This window comes from Danio aesculapii, chromosome 3 (genome assembly GCF_903798145.1).
Source record: "Danio aesculapii chromosome 3, fDanAes4.1, whole genome shotgun sequence".
Taxonomy (NCBI): Eukaryota; Metazoa; Chordata; class Actinopteri; order Cypriniformes; family Danionidae; genus Danio; species Danio aesculapii.
This window is the reverse complement of record NC_079437.1, coordinates 57,279,165-57,301,827: the sequence shown is the minus strand read 5'-3', so window position 1 is coordinate 57,301,827 and position 22,663 is coordinate 57,279,165. Positions and strand designations below refer to the sequence as shown.

The 22,663-nt window shown below is 37.3% G+C and overlaps 2 protein-coding genes across 2 annotated transcripts in view; both read left to right on the top strand.

The window, feature by feature from the left end:
• usp36 (ubiquitin specific peptidase 36) overlaps nucleotides 1-9,550 on the top strand; it is a 43,394-nt gene extending 33,844 nt beyond the window's left edge. Inside the window, 4 exon segments of the mRNA XM_056454287.1 lie at nucleotides 1,062-1,247; nucleotides 2,089-2,204; nucleotides 6,394-6,525; nucleotides 8,057-9,550. Of these exon segments, the coding sequence (XP_056310262.1) occupies nucleotides 1,062-1,247; nucleotides 2,089-2,204; nucleotides 6,394-6,525; nucleotides 8,057-8,062 (440 nt within the window). The 3' untranslated portion in view covers nucleotides 8,063-9,550.
• Nucleotides 9,551-14,541: 4,991 nt separating this feature from the next.
• Nucleotides 14,542-22,663, top strand: part of cyth1a (cytohesin 1a) — a 107,851-nt gene continuing 99,729 nt past the window's right edge. Inside the window, exon 1 of the mRNA XM_056454286.1 lies at nucleotides 14,542-14,621. Within this exon, the coding sequence (XP_056310261.1) occupies nucleotides 14,603-14,621 (19 nt within the window). The 5' untranslated portion in view covers nucleotides 14,542-14,602. The remainder of the gene's footprint in view (nucleotides 14,622-22,663) is intronic.

Below are 22,663 nucleotides of genomic sequence, written 5' to 3'. Positions count from 1 at the left end.
ATCGTAACCGTCTTGAGTGGGCAAATGCACACAGTTGTCTCCTAACACTTTAGAGAGGTGGTCTCTTCATGGATGAATCCCAGTTTTCACTGTGGGGTTGATGGCAGACTGTGTGTGTGGCGTTGAGTGGTTTGTTGTTGTAATGTATTGTAGCAGTGGGGTAAGGGTATGGGGAGGCGTATGTTCCAGTTCCTGCCAATATCCAGCAACTTTGCGCTGTCATGAAAGAGGAGTGGACCATCATTCCACAGGTCACAATCAACAACCTGATCGACTCCATGAGGAGGAGATGTGTAACACTTCCCAATACAATATAGCTGCACATTTTGGAGTGGCCTTGTAAGCTACGGTCACACTGGACTTTGTGTGTGTGAAATTCTGTCGTGCGGCGCTGCGAAATGGGGCGGGATTAAACAAGTTTATTAGACATTTAAAAAAAGCGAACGATTGCTCCATGTTTTAAATTTCTGCTCAGAGAGGTCGTGTTTTGATCCTCGATTGGTCTCACGCAGTCAAGTGATGCGATTTCGCAGGTTAGAAGTCACCAAGCTTGAACTTTGCACCGCAGCAACCTGCGAAACTCGACGCATGACCCTGCGTTCCGGTCTGACGCATTCACGTGCGTATGAATGGAAGTCTATGGGAGGAAAATCCCAGTGTGACCGCAGCTTTACTGTGGTTAACCTAAGGCACACCTGTGCAATAATCATGCTGTCTAATCAGTATCTTGATATGCCACACCTGTGAGGTGGATGGATTATCCCAACAAGGAGAAGTGCTGACTTGCGGGCATTTTACAGCAGGATTAGGATTATTTAATGCTCTTTTGAATGACATTAATACAATTAAGTCAGAAAGTGGCAATTTGACAGCATAGTTGACAGTCACTTTCTTCATTCTGAATTAATCGGCAGCATTCAGTGAATGACTCATGACACCAAGAGCAGTTATTGATGGCAAAATGTTGTTTACATATCACCTTTGAATACAATTCCCCAAAATGTAATGATTTTATTTTTTAAGACCGCAAATAAGTTACATTTCTCTGTTTTATGTTTCAGCTCCAGTGATTGTTTGGGACAGTCAGGTTCAGGATGGATTCAAGAGCAGCCAGAATCATGAAGAAGCAGAGGTTGTGTCTGGGAAAAACTCCTGCGCTGCTCCTGTTTGCTGGGACGGCAAGAAAAGCTGTGATGTGGTTCAGGAGCTCCTCAAGAACTCCTCTGATAAAGCCTATGGAACTGAGGGTGAGCTTACAATCAAAGTGTCTTTCGTTTGTTCTTTCCTTTCCCTTATAGTCAGGCTTTATTCTGTTGGTGTCGTCAATCTGGCACCCTGTGTTTCAGAGCAGAAGCGCGGTGAAAGTGTTTTGAATTTGGAGTGCAATACCTTATCCTACCACCGGGTGTCACTCTTACGTGTACTGCATTTTTAAACTACCTGTATTTGAAATGCCTTGTATGTCCAGACGTAACTTATTCCAAAAAACTGCCTCAGAATATTTAACCTCCTAGGGCTTGTGTGTCCACATATGTGAACAGCAAAGTTTAGCTCTTAAGTGGCTGTTTAAAATACTTTGCATGTTTTTTATTTTGGTACAGACATACAGTGTCATCCTGCAACTGTTTTGCAGCATATGAAATGTCCCAAACACAATTTTTAACTGTCCAAAATGGGCAGAAGAAAATGTTGTTTTCACTCTCTGATGGTCAAAACAAGTTCAAAAAAAGTTGTATGTGTTTTATATGCGTTAAAAACAGTCAGGAAAAAGTGTTTTATGTAAATTCGGACACGAGTCCACATATATGGACATAATTTTTCTCTAAAAGTACATCATATCAAAAGATGATACTTGGGTTTTATTCTAATTAGGTTCCAATAAGCCCAAATAAAGTAGTAGTAAAAAAAATGCATGTAAAAAACATCTTGGAAGAGGTTAAAAGACCTCTATCATGTTTCCACTTATTACAGTTTTTAGCTGTAGGTAACCTAAAGGAATATCTCCAAAAAGTCTTTTAGGATCTACTGAAGTTCTCATCTGAATCCTTGATTTGCTTTGCTGAATTATTGAATCATTTCATCCATCAGTTCTCAGTTGGGAAGGCGATCCGTCGCTCATCAGCAGAGATGCCATTCAGGATTCACGCTACGCTAAAAACCTGACTGTCATTGATGAGTGGGATAGTGAGTTCGACAGCGGAAAGGTGAGGATTAAAACTCTGACCTCTCATATGTTCTGTGCTTAGTACCGAAGAGTCGTTTAAAGCAGATCTCAGACTAATAGTCCACTGTAGACCGTTTACAGACATATTACTAGTGCTAGTTTTGCTGAGTGTTAGTTTTATCATAGAGCGTATGGTCTGAAATGTTGTATTTTGCTTAAACGCAACGTCCCATTTCAGGTTGTGCATGAAATTGTCACTTGCAAACGTGAGTTTATGTACATAGATGCTTTAAATGCAAGTAAAGCGCTTTAATGTTTCATACAAAGAACTTGTACTTAACTTGTTTCGAATTTTCAATTGTCGCTATATGTGTGAAATAATTTCCAATATTGTCCCTGTTAAACCAATATATTAGTGAACTACAGGTGGTTTGTCAAACCCACTCACCTGTGTGAAGCACACTTCCTAAATGCATATTTTTTTATTAGTTCCTGAGATATGGGCTGCGTTCGAAACCGCCTACTACTCAGTAGGTACTGCATTTAAATTTAAACGTACTACTCCGCCATTAGAGAAGTACGTTCTATACAGTATGAATGTGAAAAGTATGAATGGAATTCGGACGTACTACATCCGCCATTTTGTCATGGTCACGTGACCTACCTGCGTCAGTTGCGTCGCTTTACTCCCATTCATGAATTCACTCGCGGGGCATCATGGGATAGCGCAGCATGGATGGGATGCGCACTTCAGAATCTCGTCTGAACTAGTAAGTCATCCGGGTGCTTTTCGCATACTGATTTTCGAATTCTATGAATTCGGACATACTACTCGTCTCGCATACTGATTTTAGCGTACTATATAGTATGGAAGTATGCGGTTTTGGACGCAGCCATGGAGTGATTGTTTGAGATATGGCGTGATTGAAAGTGTCTGGTGCAAATGTGGAGAACTTGTCAGTTTGTGTCGGAGATAAAAGATTAAATGTTTTCTACTTGGGATTTGTCAAACTAATAACCTGTGTGAGGCACACTCAGAATTGCAAAATGATTTGAGGTTGTCGTTTGGTGTGGTGGGGGTGAGAAGAGGGGTTTCTGATTTTGCTCGTTATAGCAGACTGATGTAGTCTGTCTGTGCATAACATGCTCTGAAAACTAACTGCATAATAAACAGCGACGTGTAAAAGTATATGATCCCTGCCAGTTCTCCTAATCTCTCAGAGTCGCATGTGCAATTTGAAACAGTTTGTCAGAAAAACTACATCCTGTGCTCCATCCTTTATCAATACTGATATTTGAGACGTGTTTCATTCTTTTAACATTACACTATCAGGACCATGTGCATTTAAATTGTAAGTTTTATATTACAGTTTTATAAGTAATGAAAATTTATAATAAAGAAATCTGAAAAAAGATACTTCTATTTAAAATACGAACTTATCGTCATCTATCATTACTTTTATTTTTAGAAATCTGTTAAAACTGGCCAGAACATTTAACTTTCCACAGTCAGAATTTGGCCATTTAAAAAAGAAAAATACAAGCAAAATAATAATAATAATAATAATAATAATAATAATAATCCAACTTTTGGTCTTTCAAACCACCCGGACCCCCCATTCCCCCATATATATACCCCCCATATATATATTCAATTCAATTCCCCTTTATTTGTATAGCGCTTATACAATGTAGATTGTGTCAAAGCAGCTTCACATAAAAGGTCACAGTAAATAGGAACAGTGTAGTTCAGTTTGTAGTGTTTAAGTTCAGTTCAGTTTAGCTCAGTTCAGTGTGGTTTAATAATCACTACTGAGAGTCCAAACACTGAAGAGCAAATCCAACGATGCGCAGCTCTATAGATCCCGAACCATGCAAGTCAGTGGCGACAGCGGAGAGGGAAAAAAAACTTTACTAAAGGCGGAAGTGAAGAAAAAAACCTTGAGAGAAACCAGACTCAGTTGGGCACGATCATTTTAATTTCTCCGCTGGCCAAACGTCTTGTGCAGAGCTGCAGTCTCAGCGGCGGAGGCTGGAAGCTGGCCTCAGCGAAGACTCGTCTGTCTCTGGAGCGTCACAGGAATCAGTCTCATGTTCTCCACTCTTCCATGACCATCACAGTAGCCGCTCAGGATACGGCCTGGTCCAGGATATGGAAACCTTGGGATCATCTCGTCGTTGGTCTTGGATCGAATCAGTGACTCTGCATAGTCTGAGGGCCTCGGGAAGAGTATCCCCAGGTGGAAATGGAGAATAAAGATATTATTATTATTATTTTTTTTTTCCACCAGTCCCCACCTATGTCATGTGCAAACCTACGCCCTTGTACCAGTGAATCTGCAGTCCATGTGGGAATGGGAAGATCATTCCACCTACGAGGAACATTAAAGGTTTTGGATGGTGACTTATAACCTCTCTGTGATGGTACCATAAGGCAGACTATTAGTTTTTGTATGATTAAATTAATACTAGCTGTAAATAAGATGTTTTTGACGACCACCAAACATGCACAAGAATAGACAAAAATACTAGACAAGCCTATCTATTTCTAAAATGACAACTGATCAAGCAGGAGCTAGATTGTGTAAAATATTGTTGACTGTTAGAGAGTGTGTTAATACCATAGACTGTAAAATATATGGACGTAGTATCCGTGACGTCACCCATAGGTTTCTGAAGAGCGCAAAAGAAGCCACAAGTAGGCGCGGCCAACCGTCGCCATTTTGTTCGCGCGTCATCGCACCCACGGCGGGATACCAAACAAGGGCAAAGAGGCGGAGAGTAAGCGGAGCTACAGACACCTAATGGCACTTTGCTTAGACCTGGCAGACAGACTTTACTTTGGGAGAAACGCTTGATACTTTATTACCTGCGACTCCTTTGTGTTCTGACCACATGTGCTTGGCTGTACACTATATCAATAAAGTGTTTAGACTTTTAAAAACACTGTAGTAATACATTGAGCCACTAAACATTGTTCTTATGACGTTTTTCTACAGGAGGAAAACGCGAAATACTTCCAAACACTTCAAATATAGTCTGTGTTAGTAAATGCAAGACTATTGATGAACTCCAGCATAACACTGTATGACAACGCTTCAGATGACTGTTCTAGAGCCTACAGCTAATCAATCTGTCACATTCTGGAGTGCTTTACGGGTCTAAAGAAAAATATTAATGATAAATGATCTTAAATAAAACAAATACACTTATAGAGATGGTGTATAAGTATATAACTTTACTCACATGGGAAACGAGGTCACGTGAACGGTTTGTGAGCACAATTAAGTGCACACAGCATCCCATATCATCTGATAATTGTAAGAAATAAGTCCAAAAGGCAGCTGACTGTGTAAAGTCACATAAAACAAAACAAAAATACGATGAATATGCCGAGATCAGTGGCTAATCTGCCGGATTCAGCTGAGGTGAAGTGTCTAGCTGTCACTCAAGTGGCCACGCCCTTAATTATGCAAACTTAAAATAACCTAATATAAAGGAAATGGATGAGTTATAAAAAAATTCACCCCCCTCACAGTTGTCATGGAGGGTAATAATAGCTATATGAACCAAAATCGTTCTTTGTACCAGGCTGTAAACACCTTTTTTTCTGCTGTAAAGTTGGCCATTCTAACAGTGGGCTCAATTGCAATTTGCTCTATTATGGAGCCAGGACTAGCGGAATTTTGATGAATTGCAGTTTCTGTTACTTCCGTATTGGCCTCCCGAGGGAGAGCGGGAGGTTGCCGCTTGGTTAATACATGCGAATCCTGAAGACAGTTGAGACTCTGCAGATAACATATATGGATTCTGAGTCTATATAAACAGTTGAAGTCAAAATGATTTGCCCACCTGTGAGTTTTTCACAGTATTTTCTATCAAATATTTTCTCTTCTGGAGAGATTTTTGTTTTATTTTGGTTGGAATAAAAGCAGTTTTTAATTTTTAAACGGTCAATATTATTAGCCCCCCTCAGATCTAAGGTCTTAAAATATCTAGTCAAATATTATGTACTGTCATCATGGCAAAGATATAATAAATCAGTTATTAGAGATGAGATAATAAAACTATTATGTTTAGAAATGTTGAAATAAATCTCTCCGATAAACAGAAATTGGGGATAAAATGTACAGGGGGGCTAATAATTCTGACTTTAACTGTATGTTTTGTATTATTAAGTATATGTGAAGTGTATAGACCAAGTTGTTTTATTTGCCTCATTTAAACAGGTGAAGAAAATTAAAAAATACCGAAAGGACAGGAGGTGGAACGGAAACGTCTTCCAGAAGATCCAGGAGCATCGTAACATGTGGTCTGTGACGGGAGGCAGACGGAGCTGTCTGGGCTATCGACACTCAACGGTGCTTCACCTTATTCTCTTTATTTCTTCTCCAGTTTAAACTATTATTGATGGTAATTTGTATGACTGAAGTCTGATATTTTTGACAATTTAATTCCATGGTAAAGTGCATGTCATAAGGGAGATTTTTTAAAATATATTTTTATTTTATTTATATGTTTATAATTGTTTTTAAATGTTTTTGTTTTTATTCATTTATATTTATTTTATTGGTTTATTTATGTTGATTTTAATTTTTTTTGGATTATTTATATTTATTTATTTGTGTATTTGTTTATTTTTTATTCATATTTATTTACAATTTTGTTTGTTTTTTATTATTTATTTATTTTATTCCTTTATATTTACATTTATTTATTTTCATTTGTTTTTTATTTATATTTATTATGACTATTGTTATTTGTTTATTTGTATTTATATATTTATTTATATGTATTTGTTTTTTATTTATATTTATAAAAATTTTGTATATTAATATTTGTTTGTTTACTTTTTATTTTATTACTTTTTATTTATATTTATTTATTTTTATTTGTTTATTTTTTTTATTTATGTATTAATTTATTGTTTACTTGTTTTGATTTTTAATATTATATTATTTTTTATTTGTATGTATTTGTGTATTTTGTTTTATTTGTAGTTTTTTAATCTTTTTTTTATCTAAATAAAACATTTATTTATTTATATTTGTTTATTTTACTTTGTTTATTTTTTATTTATGTGTTGAATTATTGTTTACTTGTTTTGATTTATAATATATTATATAATATATATATATATATATATATATATATATATATATATATATATATATATATATATATATATATATATATATATATATATATATATATATATATATATATATATATATTTATTATTATTTATTGATTTTTAACACTATTCTTTTTTTTACTATTTATTTATTTTTATATATTTGTGTTTATTTATATTTTTATTCATTCATTTTTTTTCGGCTTAGTCCCTCCAACTTATCCAGCACATATTTCACGCTGCAGATGCCCTTCCAGCCGCAACCCATCTCTGGGAAATATTTTTATTCATTTATATGTATTTTGTCTGTTTTGTTTTTGTTTATGTTTATATACATTTTTATTTGTTTATTGTTTGTTCATTTATTTTTTATTTAACATTTATTTTTATTTATATAAATTTTTTATTGGTTTGTTTTATTTAGTAATGTATTAATTTATTATTATTTTTATTTCTACATTTGTTTTTATTAATATGTATTTGTTTATTTAGATTTATTCACATTTTGATTTATTATTAAGTTTATTTATTTTGATTTTATTTATTTATATGTTTTTATTTATTTATTTTATAAATATCTAGATTAAACCTTAAAAATAAAAGCGTAAATGCTAAGCAAACCAGAACAAAGCATAAAATTTATTTCCTCTGAACCATACAAACTAAACTAAACACACCCCAAGTAGACCACCAGTGTGAACTAGGAAAGTATGAACCTTCTTGCATGTTAATAACCATCAGTTGTTTTTGTTTTTCAGTTTTGAGATGCGGGTCCCAAGCGCGTGCCGTGACCAGACCAGTTGCCTCATTGGATCAGAAGCAGTCAGATCTGTCTCGAATTCTCCCGAAGAACACAAGTTACCCAGAATACAGCAGTACTGTGAAATAAAGCGATGAGGCTGAGGCTCTCTCTCTTCAGGCCGTCTGAAATCCACAATATATTCCACTAATGGTGCCCTTATGAGGGTCATAGTAAATGTGAGTTGTTATGAGCCCGTTAATCTTTCATGAGCTTATGGAAACAATTGTTTAACCGGGCTGGTTTTAAAGGACTGTTCGAGCTGAAATGGCCAATGATCCAGACCACCAGTTTCTCATCGAGATGAGAAACCTTACACTTGTAAACATGAGAAACCGAATCTGCCACCTGCTAATGTTTTAAAGCATAATTCACATGTAATCTCCCTGTATACAGTCATTTAGCTTCGTCATATTGAAGCCAGTTCTCTATATTATAAGACAAGCCCTGGCGTTCTGCATTACAATACATCAAGGCCATACTACTTCCCCTCATCAAATCCACACTCGCAGTGATCATCATTTCTAAAGTGACTCTCTTGTGACCATTTCCAATCTGAAAACGTGTCTTTTATGCACAAAAGCGCTGCATACGACGACAATGCAATACATTTCATCCACGTGAGACAAATAAACACGGGCCTTAACACAAACCACTGTGTTTTTGCCAGGAGGGCTGAAACAGCTAATAATTAGACTCTGGATCTGCTCGTTTGAGTTAGCGTTTGCCCCATCCTGCATCTCTTTTTCTACTCTCTATGCAACTCCAGTCAATCCTGCGGACGGTCAGTCCTGGGAGAAACTCTTCGAACGCTGGTCCAAACATCCTCCGCGTGAGCTGTAAAACACCCCGTCGTCCGTGTCTGTTCACCGTGCTTTTCTACATCGGGTCACCAATATGATGTACATGCTAATAATCCACCGCAGGAGTAAAGCAATGTTGTTCCGTTTAGGACATTGTACAGTCGACCTTGTGCTCTCTGTGATTCCCTCCTGTCATGAATTTGTTTTGGTTTTTAGAGAAGTCGCCTTGGTTTCGTTTTTAAAGAAAGGAATAGAACATATTGCAAATTCTACTTATTAAATGCACATTGCTAAAGTGAAGCCTAATGTATTTAAGGTTTGTGGAAAACATGTAAATGAGGAATTTTATTAACCAGTAGGTGTGCGCGCGCGTGTTGAATGTCCGCTTTGAGGTCTTGTTCAGGACCGGACGCACACGCGCAGGACTTCCCCCATGCGTTCTGTAGGATGTCTGTTTTCTCTTAGAGACTCACTGGAGATACTGTAGGTTATTTTCAGAGACTGGATGCTGACGAACACAAGCGTGTCTTTTGTCATGTTTGAGTCGATGGTTCTGTACCTAATGCCTTTTCTGAAGAGAAGTCATTCAGTATTGCAAATACTTAAATATAGATATACTGGTGCAATAAAGTTGTGACTTTTTGTGAAAAGCTGCTTGTCAGTTTCTTTTAAGAGTTTTATTTCGCATCAGAGAAAAAGATTGCTGGTTTGTTTCCCATACAGAGCTATTGTATGAACGGAGATGAAAATTTGAGCACTAGTTTCTTTATTTTTTTAAATGCTTTAAATAAAACGCGTGTCGGCGCCAAGGGTGAAGGTGTACACTTGACATTGGTGGGGACTATAGACTGTAAATATATGGACATCGTATCGGTGGCGTCACGGCAGTGTATCTTTCGGTCATTGGAGTGTCATTTTAGAAATGGATCGTGAAAGACGAGCCGCTTTTTGATTTTCGTTTTCAAATTCAGAATGTTGAAATGAGCCATTTTTCTTTTTGATGGTAAAAAAACGGAAAAACAAAATTAAAAAATGATTTAATTTTCATTTTTTATTTCGAATAACAAAAAATAAAATCACCAGAAAACGAAAGAAGGCTTGTTTTTATTTTCCGAAACCAGATAGGCTGACGTAATGTGGTTACGATATAGAGTCCCAAAGTGTAGGTTAAACCGTTATAAGAAATCCTTTGTACCCGTTTCAGTGGGTTTATTTAATAAGAGTCTATCTTAATTAGCATTATAAATTTTGTAACTGTTGTATTTTGTATTGTTTTTAGTGAATGTCTGCAGCAATATGGCGATCCCCAAAACAAATTTCCTGTCAAGGACAATAGTTTTACTACTACTACTGCTACACACCGGCTAGCTGTGCTATTATTTCTTTCCACTTAATAATGTTATAAAAGGTATTTTCTTGTGATAACTGTATTTTTAATATGTTTTAAACTGTATTTAAGACATTTTCCTTATTAAGACGACATATTTCTCGAATAAGAGCCGGATATAGGCTCTATATTTATTTTTTGTTAGCATGGTTTAAATGAAACAACATTTATTTTGACGCTACATGCTAGCGTTACGTTATTTTACTGAACATTTTTCTGAAAAGAAAGTCTTAATATTGTTAAAACCATTATTATTATTATATTAGTATTTCAACATTCGATTTTGAATTTTAAAACGAAAATCAAAAAATGGCTCGCTTTTCATTTTTACGATATCCGTTTCTAAAATGAAAGTCCAATGATCAAAAGATACACTGACCCATCACCCATAGGTTTCTGAAGAACCCAAAAGAAGCTACCTGTAAGTGTGGCCAAATGTCGCCGTTTTGTTTGCGTGTCATCACACCGACCGGGGGATACCAAACAAGGGCAAAGAGGCAGAGTGTGAGGGAAGCTACAGACGCCTGCTAGCATTTTGCTTAAACAGGCTTTTCTATAGGAGAAACGCTTAATACTCCATTACCTGCGACTCTTTGTGTTCTGACCACATGTGCTTGGCTGTACACTATATCAATAAAGTGTTTAGTCTTTTAAAAACACTCCTGTAATACATTGATCCACAAAACATTGTTCTTATGATGTTTTTCTACAGGAGGAAAATGTGAATTACTTCCAAACCCTTCAAATATAGTCTGTGTTAGGAAATGCAAGGCTAGTTATGAAATCCAGGCATAACACTGTATGACAACGCTTCATATGACTGATCTACAGCTAATCAATCTGTCAGATTCTGGAGTGCTTTACGGGTCTAAAGAAAAAATATTAATGATAAATGATCTTAAATAAAGCAAATACATTTATAGAGATGGAATATAAGTATATAATTTCACTCACCTGGGAAATGGAGGCCACGTGAATGGTTTGTGAGCACAATTAAGTGCACACAGCATGCTGTATTATCTGATAATGGAAGGAAATAATTCCAAAATTGACTGTGTAAAGCCACATAAAACAAAACAAAAATATGATATATATGCAAGCGGCAACCTCCCGCTCTCCCTCGGGAAGCCAATACGGAAGTAACTGAAACTGCAATTCATCAAAATTCCTCTAGTCCTGGCTCCATAATAGAGCAAATTGCAACTGAGCCCACTGTTAGAACTTTACAGCAGAAAAAAAGGTGTTTACAGCCTGGTACAAAGAACGATTTTGGTTCATACAGCTATTATTACCCTCCATGACAACTGTGAGGGGGTGAATTTTTTATAACTCATCCGTTTCATTTATATTAGGTTATATTAAGTTTGCATAATTAAGGGCGTGGCCACTTGAGTGACAGCTAGGTCTCGCTGGTCGCCGTCACTTCACCTCAGCTGAATCCGGCAGATTAGCCACTGATCTCAGCATATTCATCGTATTTTTGTTTTGTTTTGTGTGGCTTTACACAGTCAGCTGCCTTTTGGACTTATTTCTTACAATTATCAGATGATGTGGGATGCTGTGTGCACTTAATTGTGCTCAGAAACCATTCATGTGGCCTCGTTTCCCATGTGAGTAAAGTTATATACTTATACACCATCTCTATAAATGTATTTATTTTATTTAAGATCATTTATCATTAATATTTTTCTTTAGACCCGTAAAGCACTCCAGAATGTGACAGATTGATTAGCTGTAGGCTCTAGAACAGTCATCTGAAGCGTTGTCATACAGTGTTATGCCTGGATTTCATCAATAGTCTTGCATTTACTAACACACACTATATCTGAAGTGTTTGGAAGTAATTCGCGTTTTCCTCATGTAGAAAAACATCATAAGAACAATGTTTATTGGCTCACTGTATTACTACAGTGTTTTTAAAAGTCTAAACACTTTATTGATATAGTGTACAGCCAAGCACATGTGGTCAGAACACAAAGGAGTCGCAGGTAATAAAGTATTAAGCGTTTCTCCCAAAGTAAAGTCTGTCTGCCAGGTCTAAGCAAAGTGCCAGCAGGTGTCTGTAGCTTCGCTCACTCTCCGCCTCTTTGCCCTTGTTTAGTATCCTGACATGGGTGCGATGACACGCGAACAAAATGGCGACGGTTGGCCGCGCCTACTAGTAGCTTCTTTTGCGCTCTTCAGAAACCTATGGGTGACGTCACGGGTACTACGTCCATATATTTTACAGTCTATGTGTATATGCCGAGTTTAGCAGCTAATCAGCCGGAATCAGCTGAGGTGAAGTGATGGCGCTCATCGAGATCTAGCTGTCACTCAACTGGCCACGCCCTTAATTATGCAGACTTAATAAACCCTAATATAAAGGAAATGGATGAGTTCTAAACAATTCACCCCCTCACAGTTGTCATGAGGATACTATTAGCTATATGAACCAAAATCGTTCTTTGTACCAGGCTGTAAACAAATCTGCTCTATTATGGAGACAGGACTAGAGGAATTTTGATGAATTGCAGTTTCAGTTACTTCCGTGTTTGCTTCGCGAGGGAGAGCGGGAGGTTGCTGCTTGATTCAGATGCCTGTACTCACCTACTCACACATGATCCAAACACAGCACACACGCAGTTCGTTCTGTCTGAGGAGAACAGAAAGGTGACGCATGTCACTGAGGATCAGCCTTATCCTGATCATCCAGACATATCTGATGTTCGTCCTCAGGTTGTGTGTTACTGGCCGCCGTTACTGGGAGACTCAATGGAGCGGATATAATGCTGAAATATCAGTGTTTTATAAAGGAATCCAAAGGAAAGAAGAGGGTGGCAGTGCATTTGGATTAAATGGTCAGTCCGGAAGTCTTGATTACCCTGAATGCTCATTCACTGTCTGGCATGAAGCACACATTCAACCTAGGTCGTCCAGACTCCAGCAGGAGTGTTTGAGGATGAGTCGAGCGGCGTCTCTAAAACAAACTCACACACTTACATTCAACACCACATTCACTGATACACTCTATGCTGGATTTAAAATGGATGTGTAGACTTTAGTGGCTCTGTTTTATTATATGTAATAAGCTACCATTTTTTACCACAAATGTTTACATAGTGATTGCGTTCGTCCATCTATTCGTTGGTTTGTTTGTTTATTAGATGCAAATTAAAATATATATTTTTAAATTCATTCATTCATTTTCCTCCAGCTTAGTCCCTTTATTCATCAGGGATCACCACAGCAGAATGAACCGACAACATATCCAGCACATGCTTTACACAGCGGATGCCCTTCCAGCTGCAACATCCATACAGACTCATTCACACACATACACTACTGATAATTTAGTTTGTTCAATTCACCTTTAGCGCATGTCTTTGGACTGTGGGGGAGCACCCAGAGGAAACCCATACCAATGGGGAGAACATGCAGACTCCTCACAGAAATGCCAACTGGCCCAGCCGGGACTCGAACCAGTGACCTTCTTGCTGTGAGGCAGTTGTGATAACCACTGAGCCACCGTGCTGCCCCCCTTTTTTTAATTACTTTTCAGAAAAGTATTTATGCTGTGTTTTGGTGGATATGTAATATATGTTTAGTTCATTATTTGTACAAAATATATTTTTTTATTAACAGAAAAAAACAAATGATTATCAAAATTAACAATATGATCTGAGACAGGAGACTGCTGGTGTAAAACAATAGCATGTATATCCAGCAGAGGGCCATAAAGCTCTGTTAGTACATGTACAGTTGAGGTCAGAATTATTAGCCCCCCACTTTTTTTTTTATAAATTTGACTGTTGGACTGCTCCATGATGGATATTTTATTTTTTAATATTATTATTACATAACTTTACATTATTATTATATGATTGTATACTAAATAATATTTAATTACGTTAAAATTATATAAATAGGTATCATTTATACTTTTAGATATTTATTGGGGGCTGCTTACCTCGCTTATTGGTTAAATTCGCCTCTGGTGCTACACATCGCAATATGTCACCGAAGAAACAAACAAAAAAGGTCTTTAGGCTAGTACACCCTATTCATGTAGCTTTGCCTGTAGGCCTACATGTATTTTTGGCTGGAAGTGCCGACACTGATGCCCTGAGGGTTTGTTATCAGTTTTGGAGTGAACTGTCTCTTTAAGCAGGTCTGAGTCTGCGGCGGACACGCGCACGGCGGCGGCGAAAGGGGCGCGTCTGGGGCTCTTCATGAGCGGGACACAGACTGCATGTGCAGGACAGAGGAGCAGCGGGACCTTCGAGCTCTCACTTGACAGGACAGCCGCTCGGAGACGCTCCTCAATCAGCTAGAGATGGACGAGGAAAGACACGGTAGGTCGCGCGCTTCAATATCTGCTTCATCTGCCCGTGCACGCGCAAGGCTGTGATGTAGAAAACGCCTTCAGTTCTTTCGCAGTGCTGTCTGCTGTATTCCACCTGAAACACCTTTGACTCCTTTTAAGTTTTGAGCATCTCTCAAACAGGTCCTTGTGAGGCTATAAGAAAGCGACAAGTACAATAATGCTGATTGATATTGAAGTGAACCTTAAGTTTATCATTGAAAGCCTGTTCTTCAAACTGATTTGATTCCCCAATTATATATATATATATATATATATATATATATATATATATATATATATATATATATATATATATATATATATATTTATATTTTACTGAATATGTTGATAGTCATGTAGCAAATTTATATAAAGTTGAAGTCAAAATTATTAGCTGTTTTGAATTCTTTTAATAATAATTTCCCAATTGTTGCTTAACGGGCGACGATTTTTTTTAAACATTAAAACACATTTTAAAACGTTTTAATAACTAATTTATTTGGTCTTTGCCACGATGAAAGTACATATTATTTTACAAGTTATTTTGTTAGTTATAATATTCAGATTAAAGAACAATTTGAGGCTTAAGGATATTCTGTTAACTGGGTTAGTTATTTGGAAAGTTATTGAAAAGCAGTTTGTTTTGTAGAAAATCAAAAAAAATCTAAAGGGGTCTAAATATTTGGCTTAAAATATTTTTTTTATTGTTTGTTTGTTTGTATGTTTGATTCTTTAATTAAAAACTGCTTTTATTACAGATAAACTAAAATAAATAAACTTTCCCCAGAATTATATATATATATATATATATATATATATATATATATATATATATATATATATATATATATATATATATATATATATATATATATATGTATATATATATATATATATATATATATATATATATATATATGTATAACCAAATGATGTTTAACAGACCAATGAAATTTGCACAGTAGTTCCTATAATATATATATATATATATAGGAACTACTGTGCAAATTTCATTGGTCTGTTAAACATCATTTATAAAAAATTAAAACATTTTCACATGAGTGCTAATAATTTCAGTTGTTGGTTAAATTATTTTAAAATGTGGTTTTATTTATATTAATTAAAAAGTTACCCTACGAAAAGCAACACATTTGATTTTGTTTTAAAGCATCATAACAAAACAGAAAGAGCCATGAAAGTTCAAACATGCAAATGGTACCATAAAAACAATGAACGGTTATTTTCAACATGAAATATAGCTACATTTATCTTGATGACACAATTTATCCATTAACATTTTATGAAAATCAATTTTAAATAAATTTACTTGTTTGCCAACTTTCAGATTACATTATTACCCATATCCATTTCTATTCAATTAAAGGAAATCTATTTTAGTTTAAATTAATATAAACTTTATAAGTGCTCATAAATCATAAATGTAGAATTTTATTACAATCACTTATGCTGTCTTATATATACACACACACACACACGCACACACACACACAATGTGTATATATATATATATATATATATATATATATATATATATATATATATATATATAGAGTTGAAATCAGAATAATTGCCCCCCCCCCCCCCCCCCTTTTGAATTGATTTTCTTTTTTAAATATTTCCCAAATGATGTTTAACAGAGCAAGGAAATTTTCACAGTATGTCTGATAATATTTTTTCTTCTGGAGAAAGTCTTATTTGTTTGATTTCAGCTAGAATAAAAGCAGATTTAAATTTTTTAAAAAGCATTTTAAGGTCAAAATGATTAGCCCCTTAAGCTATATATTTTTCTATAGTCTACAGAACAAACCATCATTATACAATAACTTGCCTAATTACCCTAACCTGCCTAGTTAACCTAATTAACCTAGTTAAGCCTTTAAATGTCACTTTAAGCTGTATAGAAGTGTCTTGATAAATATCTAGTCAAATATTATTTACTCTCATCATGGCAAAGATAAAATAAATCAGTTATTAGAAATGAGTTATTAAAACTATTACATTCAGAAATGTGATGAAAAAATCTTCTCTCTGTTTAACATAAATTGGGGAAAAAAGTAAACAGGGGCTAACAATTCTGACTAATTATACTGGAATTATACTAATTAAGCTAATAATTCTGATAATTCAGGCCAAATTTTACATCACACAGACACGCATATATATATATATATATATATATATATATATATATATATATATATGTGTGTGTGTGTATTATGGAATTATTTTAATTCGTTGTCCAACTGTGTTTCTAGAAAGACTTAGGTTTTTAAAATCTTGAATCTTCTCTGCGCAAATTCCAGTTGCGATTCTCCTTCAGTGAAGGGTTTCCCGCGCTGTGCGATTAGCTGAGCTACCTCATAACTAGCCAGCGTAGAATTTTCTTGCACTTTATTAGCACAAAACACTGCTGTTGTTGAGCTGATAGGACAGCTGCTAATAGTTTTACTTTATGATCTCGTTCGGCACCAGTGTAAGAGCTGAAGGCCTGATGTTTTGTTTCATAATGTCTTTTAATATTGTATTCCTTCATTACTGCAACTGATTCCTGGCAAATTAAACAGACACATTTCCCGCTGAGCTACGTGAAGAAATATTCTTTGCCCCAACGTGACTGAAATTTCCTGCACTCGCTGTTGATTTTCCTTTATCTTGGTTGCGCCATGGCTCGCCAAAACCTGACTATCAATTATGTTTCCTTCAGTTTGTTCGGTTCGTTTTACGTCATAACAGAAACTGCTGCCTTATTGAAGGCATGTGATAGCGACACCCGGTGGTTACTTCATTCTTGTATAGCGGGCCAGATTCTATTAATATTTATAAAAAGCCTCGCGGGCCGCCACAGAACTGATTGCGGGCTGCTGATGGCCCGCAGGCCGTAGTTTGGACACCCCTGGTCTACAGCATACCTGCCAACACTCAACCTTTTCTCAGGAGTCTCCCGTATTTCAGACCCATCCCTTGCCACCCTCCCGCCCCAGACCTCAGCTTTTTGGTACACCCCTGGATCGCTGACTTTGGTATAGTATCCGATTGTAGCGGCCGCCCGAAACCCTGTGCATAGTACAATAACTTACCCGGTTCTCTGCTGTGTTATACAGACACCTCAACCCAGACACCAACCACCCCCCCCCCCCCCCCCCCCAGATACAAATGTTGGCATGTATGGTCTAGAATGGGGCTGGTGTCATCTTCTGCTGTGCAATCAGTAAATGAAAATCTGATCTGTATAGCGCCAGCTCCCACCAGGAGTGTTACCATACACAAATAGGTTCGGTATACAGTATTGGATCCACGGTATGGTTCGCCTCAGTTTGCTGATAGGGCAGAGGTTGTGGTGGTGCACCAATAATGTTGAGGAACACTAGATTCACCTTATTTTTTCATTTTTTAAACTTTTATTTGATAGGACAGTGGAAAGGGAGACAGGAGTGAATCGGGAGCAGAGAGAGAGAAGGGAAGGATCGGGGAAGGACATTGAGCCGGGAATCAAACTTGGTTCACTGTGAGCACGTTGGTGCTATTGACTAGGCTATATACACGGACCTAGATTCATTTTGTCTTAATAATAGCAATAATTAAACTAAAAACCTTTACCAATCTATACATTTCACTAACCTATATATATTATAAACCGGCTCTACATGTTTTTGTTTTGTAGAGTCAGCTGATCTGGGTAAAATTAGATGAAATGACAGAATAGTCAATAGAAATAAACACTTTAGTAGTAGATTGGAATTATTGTTTTAGATTTAGGTTCTTTAAATATGTCAAGGGTTTTCAAATACACTGAAAAAAATTATTCAAAGATGATTCATTGGATTTACTTATTTTTTTACGTTACGTGGTTGTAAACTATTTATTTGGGCTGAATTTAAACAAACAAATTAGGTTGAACATTATTAAATTTAATTTGTTTGTTTAAATTCAACACAAATAAATTGTTTGCAACAGTTTTGCATGCAACACTTTTTTCAGTGTACAGTTTCCATCCATACATCCATACATGTATAGATGTTTTAGACATCTATATATACCCAGTGCCACTCTCTAGAACCACCCCTGCTGATATTTTATTTTCATGTGGATAAATGGGCAAACCACATTGTTTAAAAGACTGCAGCTTCGAAAATACCAATGTTTGTGTGGACAGGGCTTTAAAAGAAAACCAAGACAGCCAGTACAAAACCCTTGACATCAGGTTTCTCCTATAAAATGTGTACATTTCATTAATCTTGTTCCATCAAACCAGAATGTGTGTTTGAAACCGTTTAGATCTTCACTTTGAATTTGGATCACCACTTAATGAAGCTCACCATAAAACTTACAGTGCATCTACACTCCCAAATGATTGGAAGGACATACTTTTCAGGATTGCGTACGAAGGGTTGAAATGGAGCGGCTTCAAATGCTCTGCTTCAGAAGCGTGTGTGCAGTTTTATGATGTTCCCTCTGATGGAAAGACTCTTCTCAATTATTCATCGTTCATTTTGCTGAGAGCGGAACACATCCCAGAATAGAAAAGTGTGCTGTTACAGGATGAATTTACTGTGGCCTCTTAGAGGAAATCACAGGCTTAATTGCAGTTGATCATAGTAAACTGAGAGGATCTTAAGCAGGAGAACAGTAAGCCTGAAAATGGATGTTAAGAAATATAATGAATTTAAGCACATTTACAAGGCCAAAATAAATGCTCAAGGCAGAAAATGTTTGAGAAGGCAACTAAAGGATAATATTGTCATTCATTTTCTTTTCAGCTTAGTCCCTTTATTAATCTGGGGTCACCACAGCGGAATGAACCACCAACTTATCCAGCATATGTTTTACACAGTGGATGCCCTTCCAGCCGCAACCCATCACTGTGAAACATCCATACCGGAGCATCCGAAGGAAACCCATGCAAACACCGGAAGAACTCCACACAGAAATGCCAACTGACCCAGCCAAGGCTCGAACCAGCGACCTTCTTGCTGTGAGGCTATTGTGCCACCCACTGCACCACCGTGCTGCCTATTGTTATATCAATGCAAATCAATCAGTCATTTTGATGATGTAGGTTCACAAACAGCTCTTTTTAAGTGATTTATATATTAAGTAAAGCTTATTTATAAACTAATTTCGAGAGGATCTCGTGCTTCTGATTGTCCACAGCTGGTCCCGCATTAGCTAACACATGATTCACTATTCAGACATTTCCTAACTCACAATAAATAACCAGAGTTTCTTACCTCAGGATCTTTGTCTTGAAGAATCCCCCCTCCCACCCCTACTCCTCCCTCCTTTTTCTAGATTGGGCGACACAGCGGCCTAGCACTGTTGCCTCCAGTCCCCAAGCCCAATCCAATGGCGTGTCTACTCCACGAGCCTAGTCCAGTGTCGTCTAAACTCCCCGAGGCCATTCTATAGTCGGCTCCAATCTCTGAGCCCAGTCCAATGTCATCTACACTCCCCAAGCCCAGTCCAGTTGACTCAGGACCAGTTGACATTTCTATGTGGAGTTTGCATGTTCTCCCCGTGCTCGTGTGGGTTTCCCTTGGGTTCCTCTGGGTGCTCTGGTTTCCCCCACAGTCCAAAGACATGCGCCATAGGTGAATTAGGTAGCTAAACTGACCATAGTGAATAAATGTGTGTGTGAATGTGAGAGTGTATGGGTGTTTCCCAGTACTGGGTTGCAGCTGGAAGAGCATCCGCTGTGTAAAACATATGCTGGAATAATTGGCGGTTCATTTCGCAGTGGTGACCTCTGATAAATAAGGGACAACCAAAGGAAAATAAATGAACGAATGATTCTGCGCCTGTAGTGTAGTGGTTAGTGCGTCGACACATGTACTCCGGTGCTTGTGGTGACCTGAGTTCGATTCCTGCCTTGTGGTCCTATGCCGATCCTTCCCCTCTCTCTGCTCCTCACATGTTCCTGTTAATACTCTCTACTGTCCTATCAATTAAAGGTGAAAACCCCCCAAAAATAAATGAATGAATGATTGTAACTCAGTACTAGTGGTCTCAATCTGAGATCAGCTGTTTTCTTGAGTGCTCAGTCTCTGAGAGCAGGACCTGCTGGAAGATGTTTGAGCTTCAGGTTCAGTTCTGATGTGAGCTGTACCATGTAATCCAGCACGAGTGAGCGAGCATGAGCCGGTTTTGTGTCTGAACTGTGGTGGGCTGAAAGTGTGAAGCTCTGGCCACCCGAGAGCTCTTTTTCCTCCCACACGAACAGCACTGCAGTTCAACACGACACCCGAAAACTCAAACACACAGAGAGAAGGACTCCACAGAAACATTATTAACAGCTTTTATTTATAGTTTAATCCCGTCAGACGTGTAACATACCAACTTAAACAGTAAGCAAACGTTCTCCTCATACGATCTGCATATAAAATGAAAATTCATGTTATTGTTTTTAGTCATCTTGATGTCCCATTAAATTAAAATAAAGCCTTTTTAGATGTTAGTGTCAGTATTATTCATATTTAAGATATCTACAAGCTAGTGTGCCCCAAAACAGTGACAACATTCAAGTTTAGAAGATATAAAACTGATATAAACATATGAAGCTTGTAGTTTGTCACTTCTGCCCAAATGGATCAATGGTTTTATCAACGTCACCCCACACTACAGTTTCTCATCACATCATAACCAATCAAATGCTCTCCAGTATCTGACATGCTCCGCCCCCTTCAAGATGCTCATCATTTCCTTTTCATTTGATGCACTTGAGCTCATATATGCTGGTGTTTAACAGCACTGCTGTAATGCACTCCTGCATTGGGCTCACACATACACCCTGCACTCTGACTACTTCAACAATGTTGATAAGCCATGATGGACATTTCTCTCTGCCTTGTGCTGAACGCAGTCGACCAATCACAACTGACTGGTCATCGGACCAATCAGCCCAGATTATCATCGCGCTAAGGCCCCTCCTTTTGGGAACAAATGAATCGCTGAACGAATCATATGGGAGTCGCTGGGATAATTAAGTAAAAATAAATGCAGATTATAAGACAATGAAAGTGTTTTTTGACCTTGCATGCATATTAGCCTGTTGTTGGAGACCCTTACAACCAAAATATGACAAATATTGATAAAATATGATTTTATAATGCACAACAGGGGCTCTTTAAAGTGTCTTTGGTGTTTCCATATTTTCTGTAAAACTAAACCAGAAACAGCACACGCTCCATCTCAAATTAGAAATTTTTACAAACATTGGGGATATCGTAACTACACAAGTCAGAAAACTATATAACACTTCTAGTGATTTCTGGATATTTGAATGAAGTAATTGTACATCATGCCTTTAAAATCTGTAAGATATTTTGTGACAGGTCTGAATTCACTTGATGATCTGAGATCAGGCATTTGGTTCCCTGTGCCCTAAAAACACACAATACATTCCACAATACATTCCAGATTTGCTTAATGATTAAATTCATAGAGGGTGACAGGGTGGCTCAGTGGTTAGCACAGTCTCCTCATAGCAAGAAAGTCACTGGTTTGAGTCCCAGCTGGGTCATTTGGCATTTCTGTGTGGAGTTTGCATGTTCTCCCTGTGTTCGCGTGGGTTTCCTCCCGGTGCTCCGGTTTCCCCCACAGTCCAAACACATGCGCTATAGGTGAATTGAATAAGCTAAATTGGCCATAGTGTATTTGTGTGAATGAGAGTGTGTGGGTGTTTCTCAGTATTGGGTTGCAGCTGGAAGGGCATCCACTGTGTAAAAGATATGCTGGATTAGTTGGCGGTTCATTCCGCTGTGGTGACCCCTGATGAATAAAGGGACTAAGCCGAAGAAAAATGAATGAATGACTGAATAAAGTCCTAGAGAGAGTAAGAGCTTCTAGAAAGATCATTTAATTAGGACTGAGCGGTTGACAGATCCACCAGCTGAGGAGGACAGTAGGCTGTGTAGGAGGTGATGCAGCTCTCTTCCTCTCAGACAAACCTTCTGCTTGCTGTGACTTTTCCTACCAGCTTTTGTGCCTTTTGTGTGTGTGTTTTTCAGAATGCCT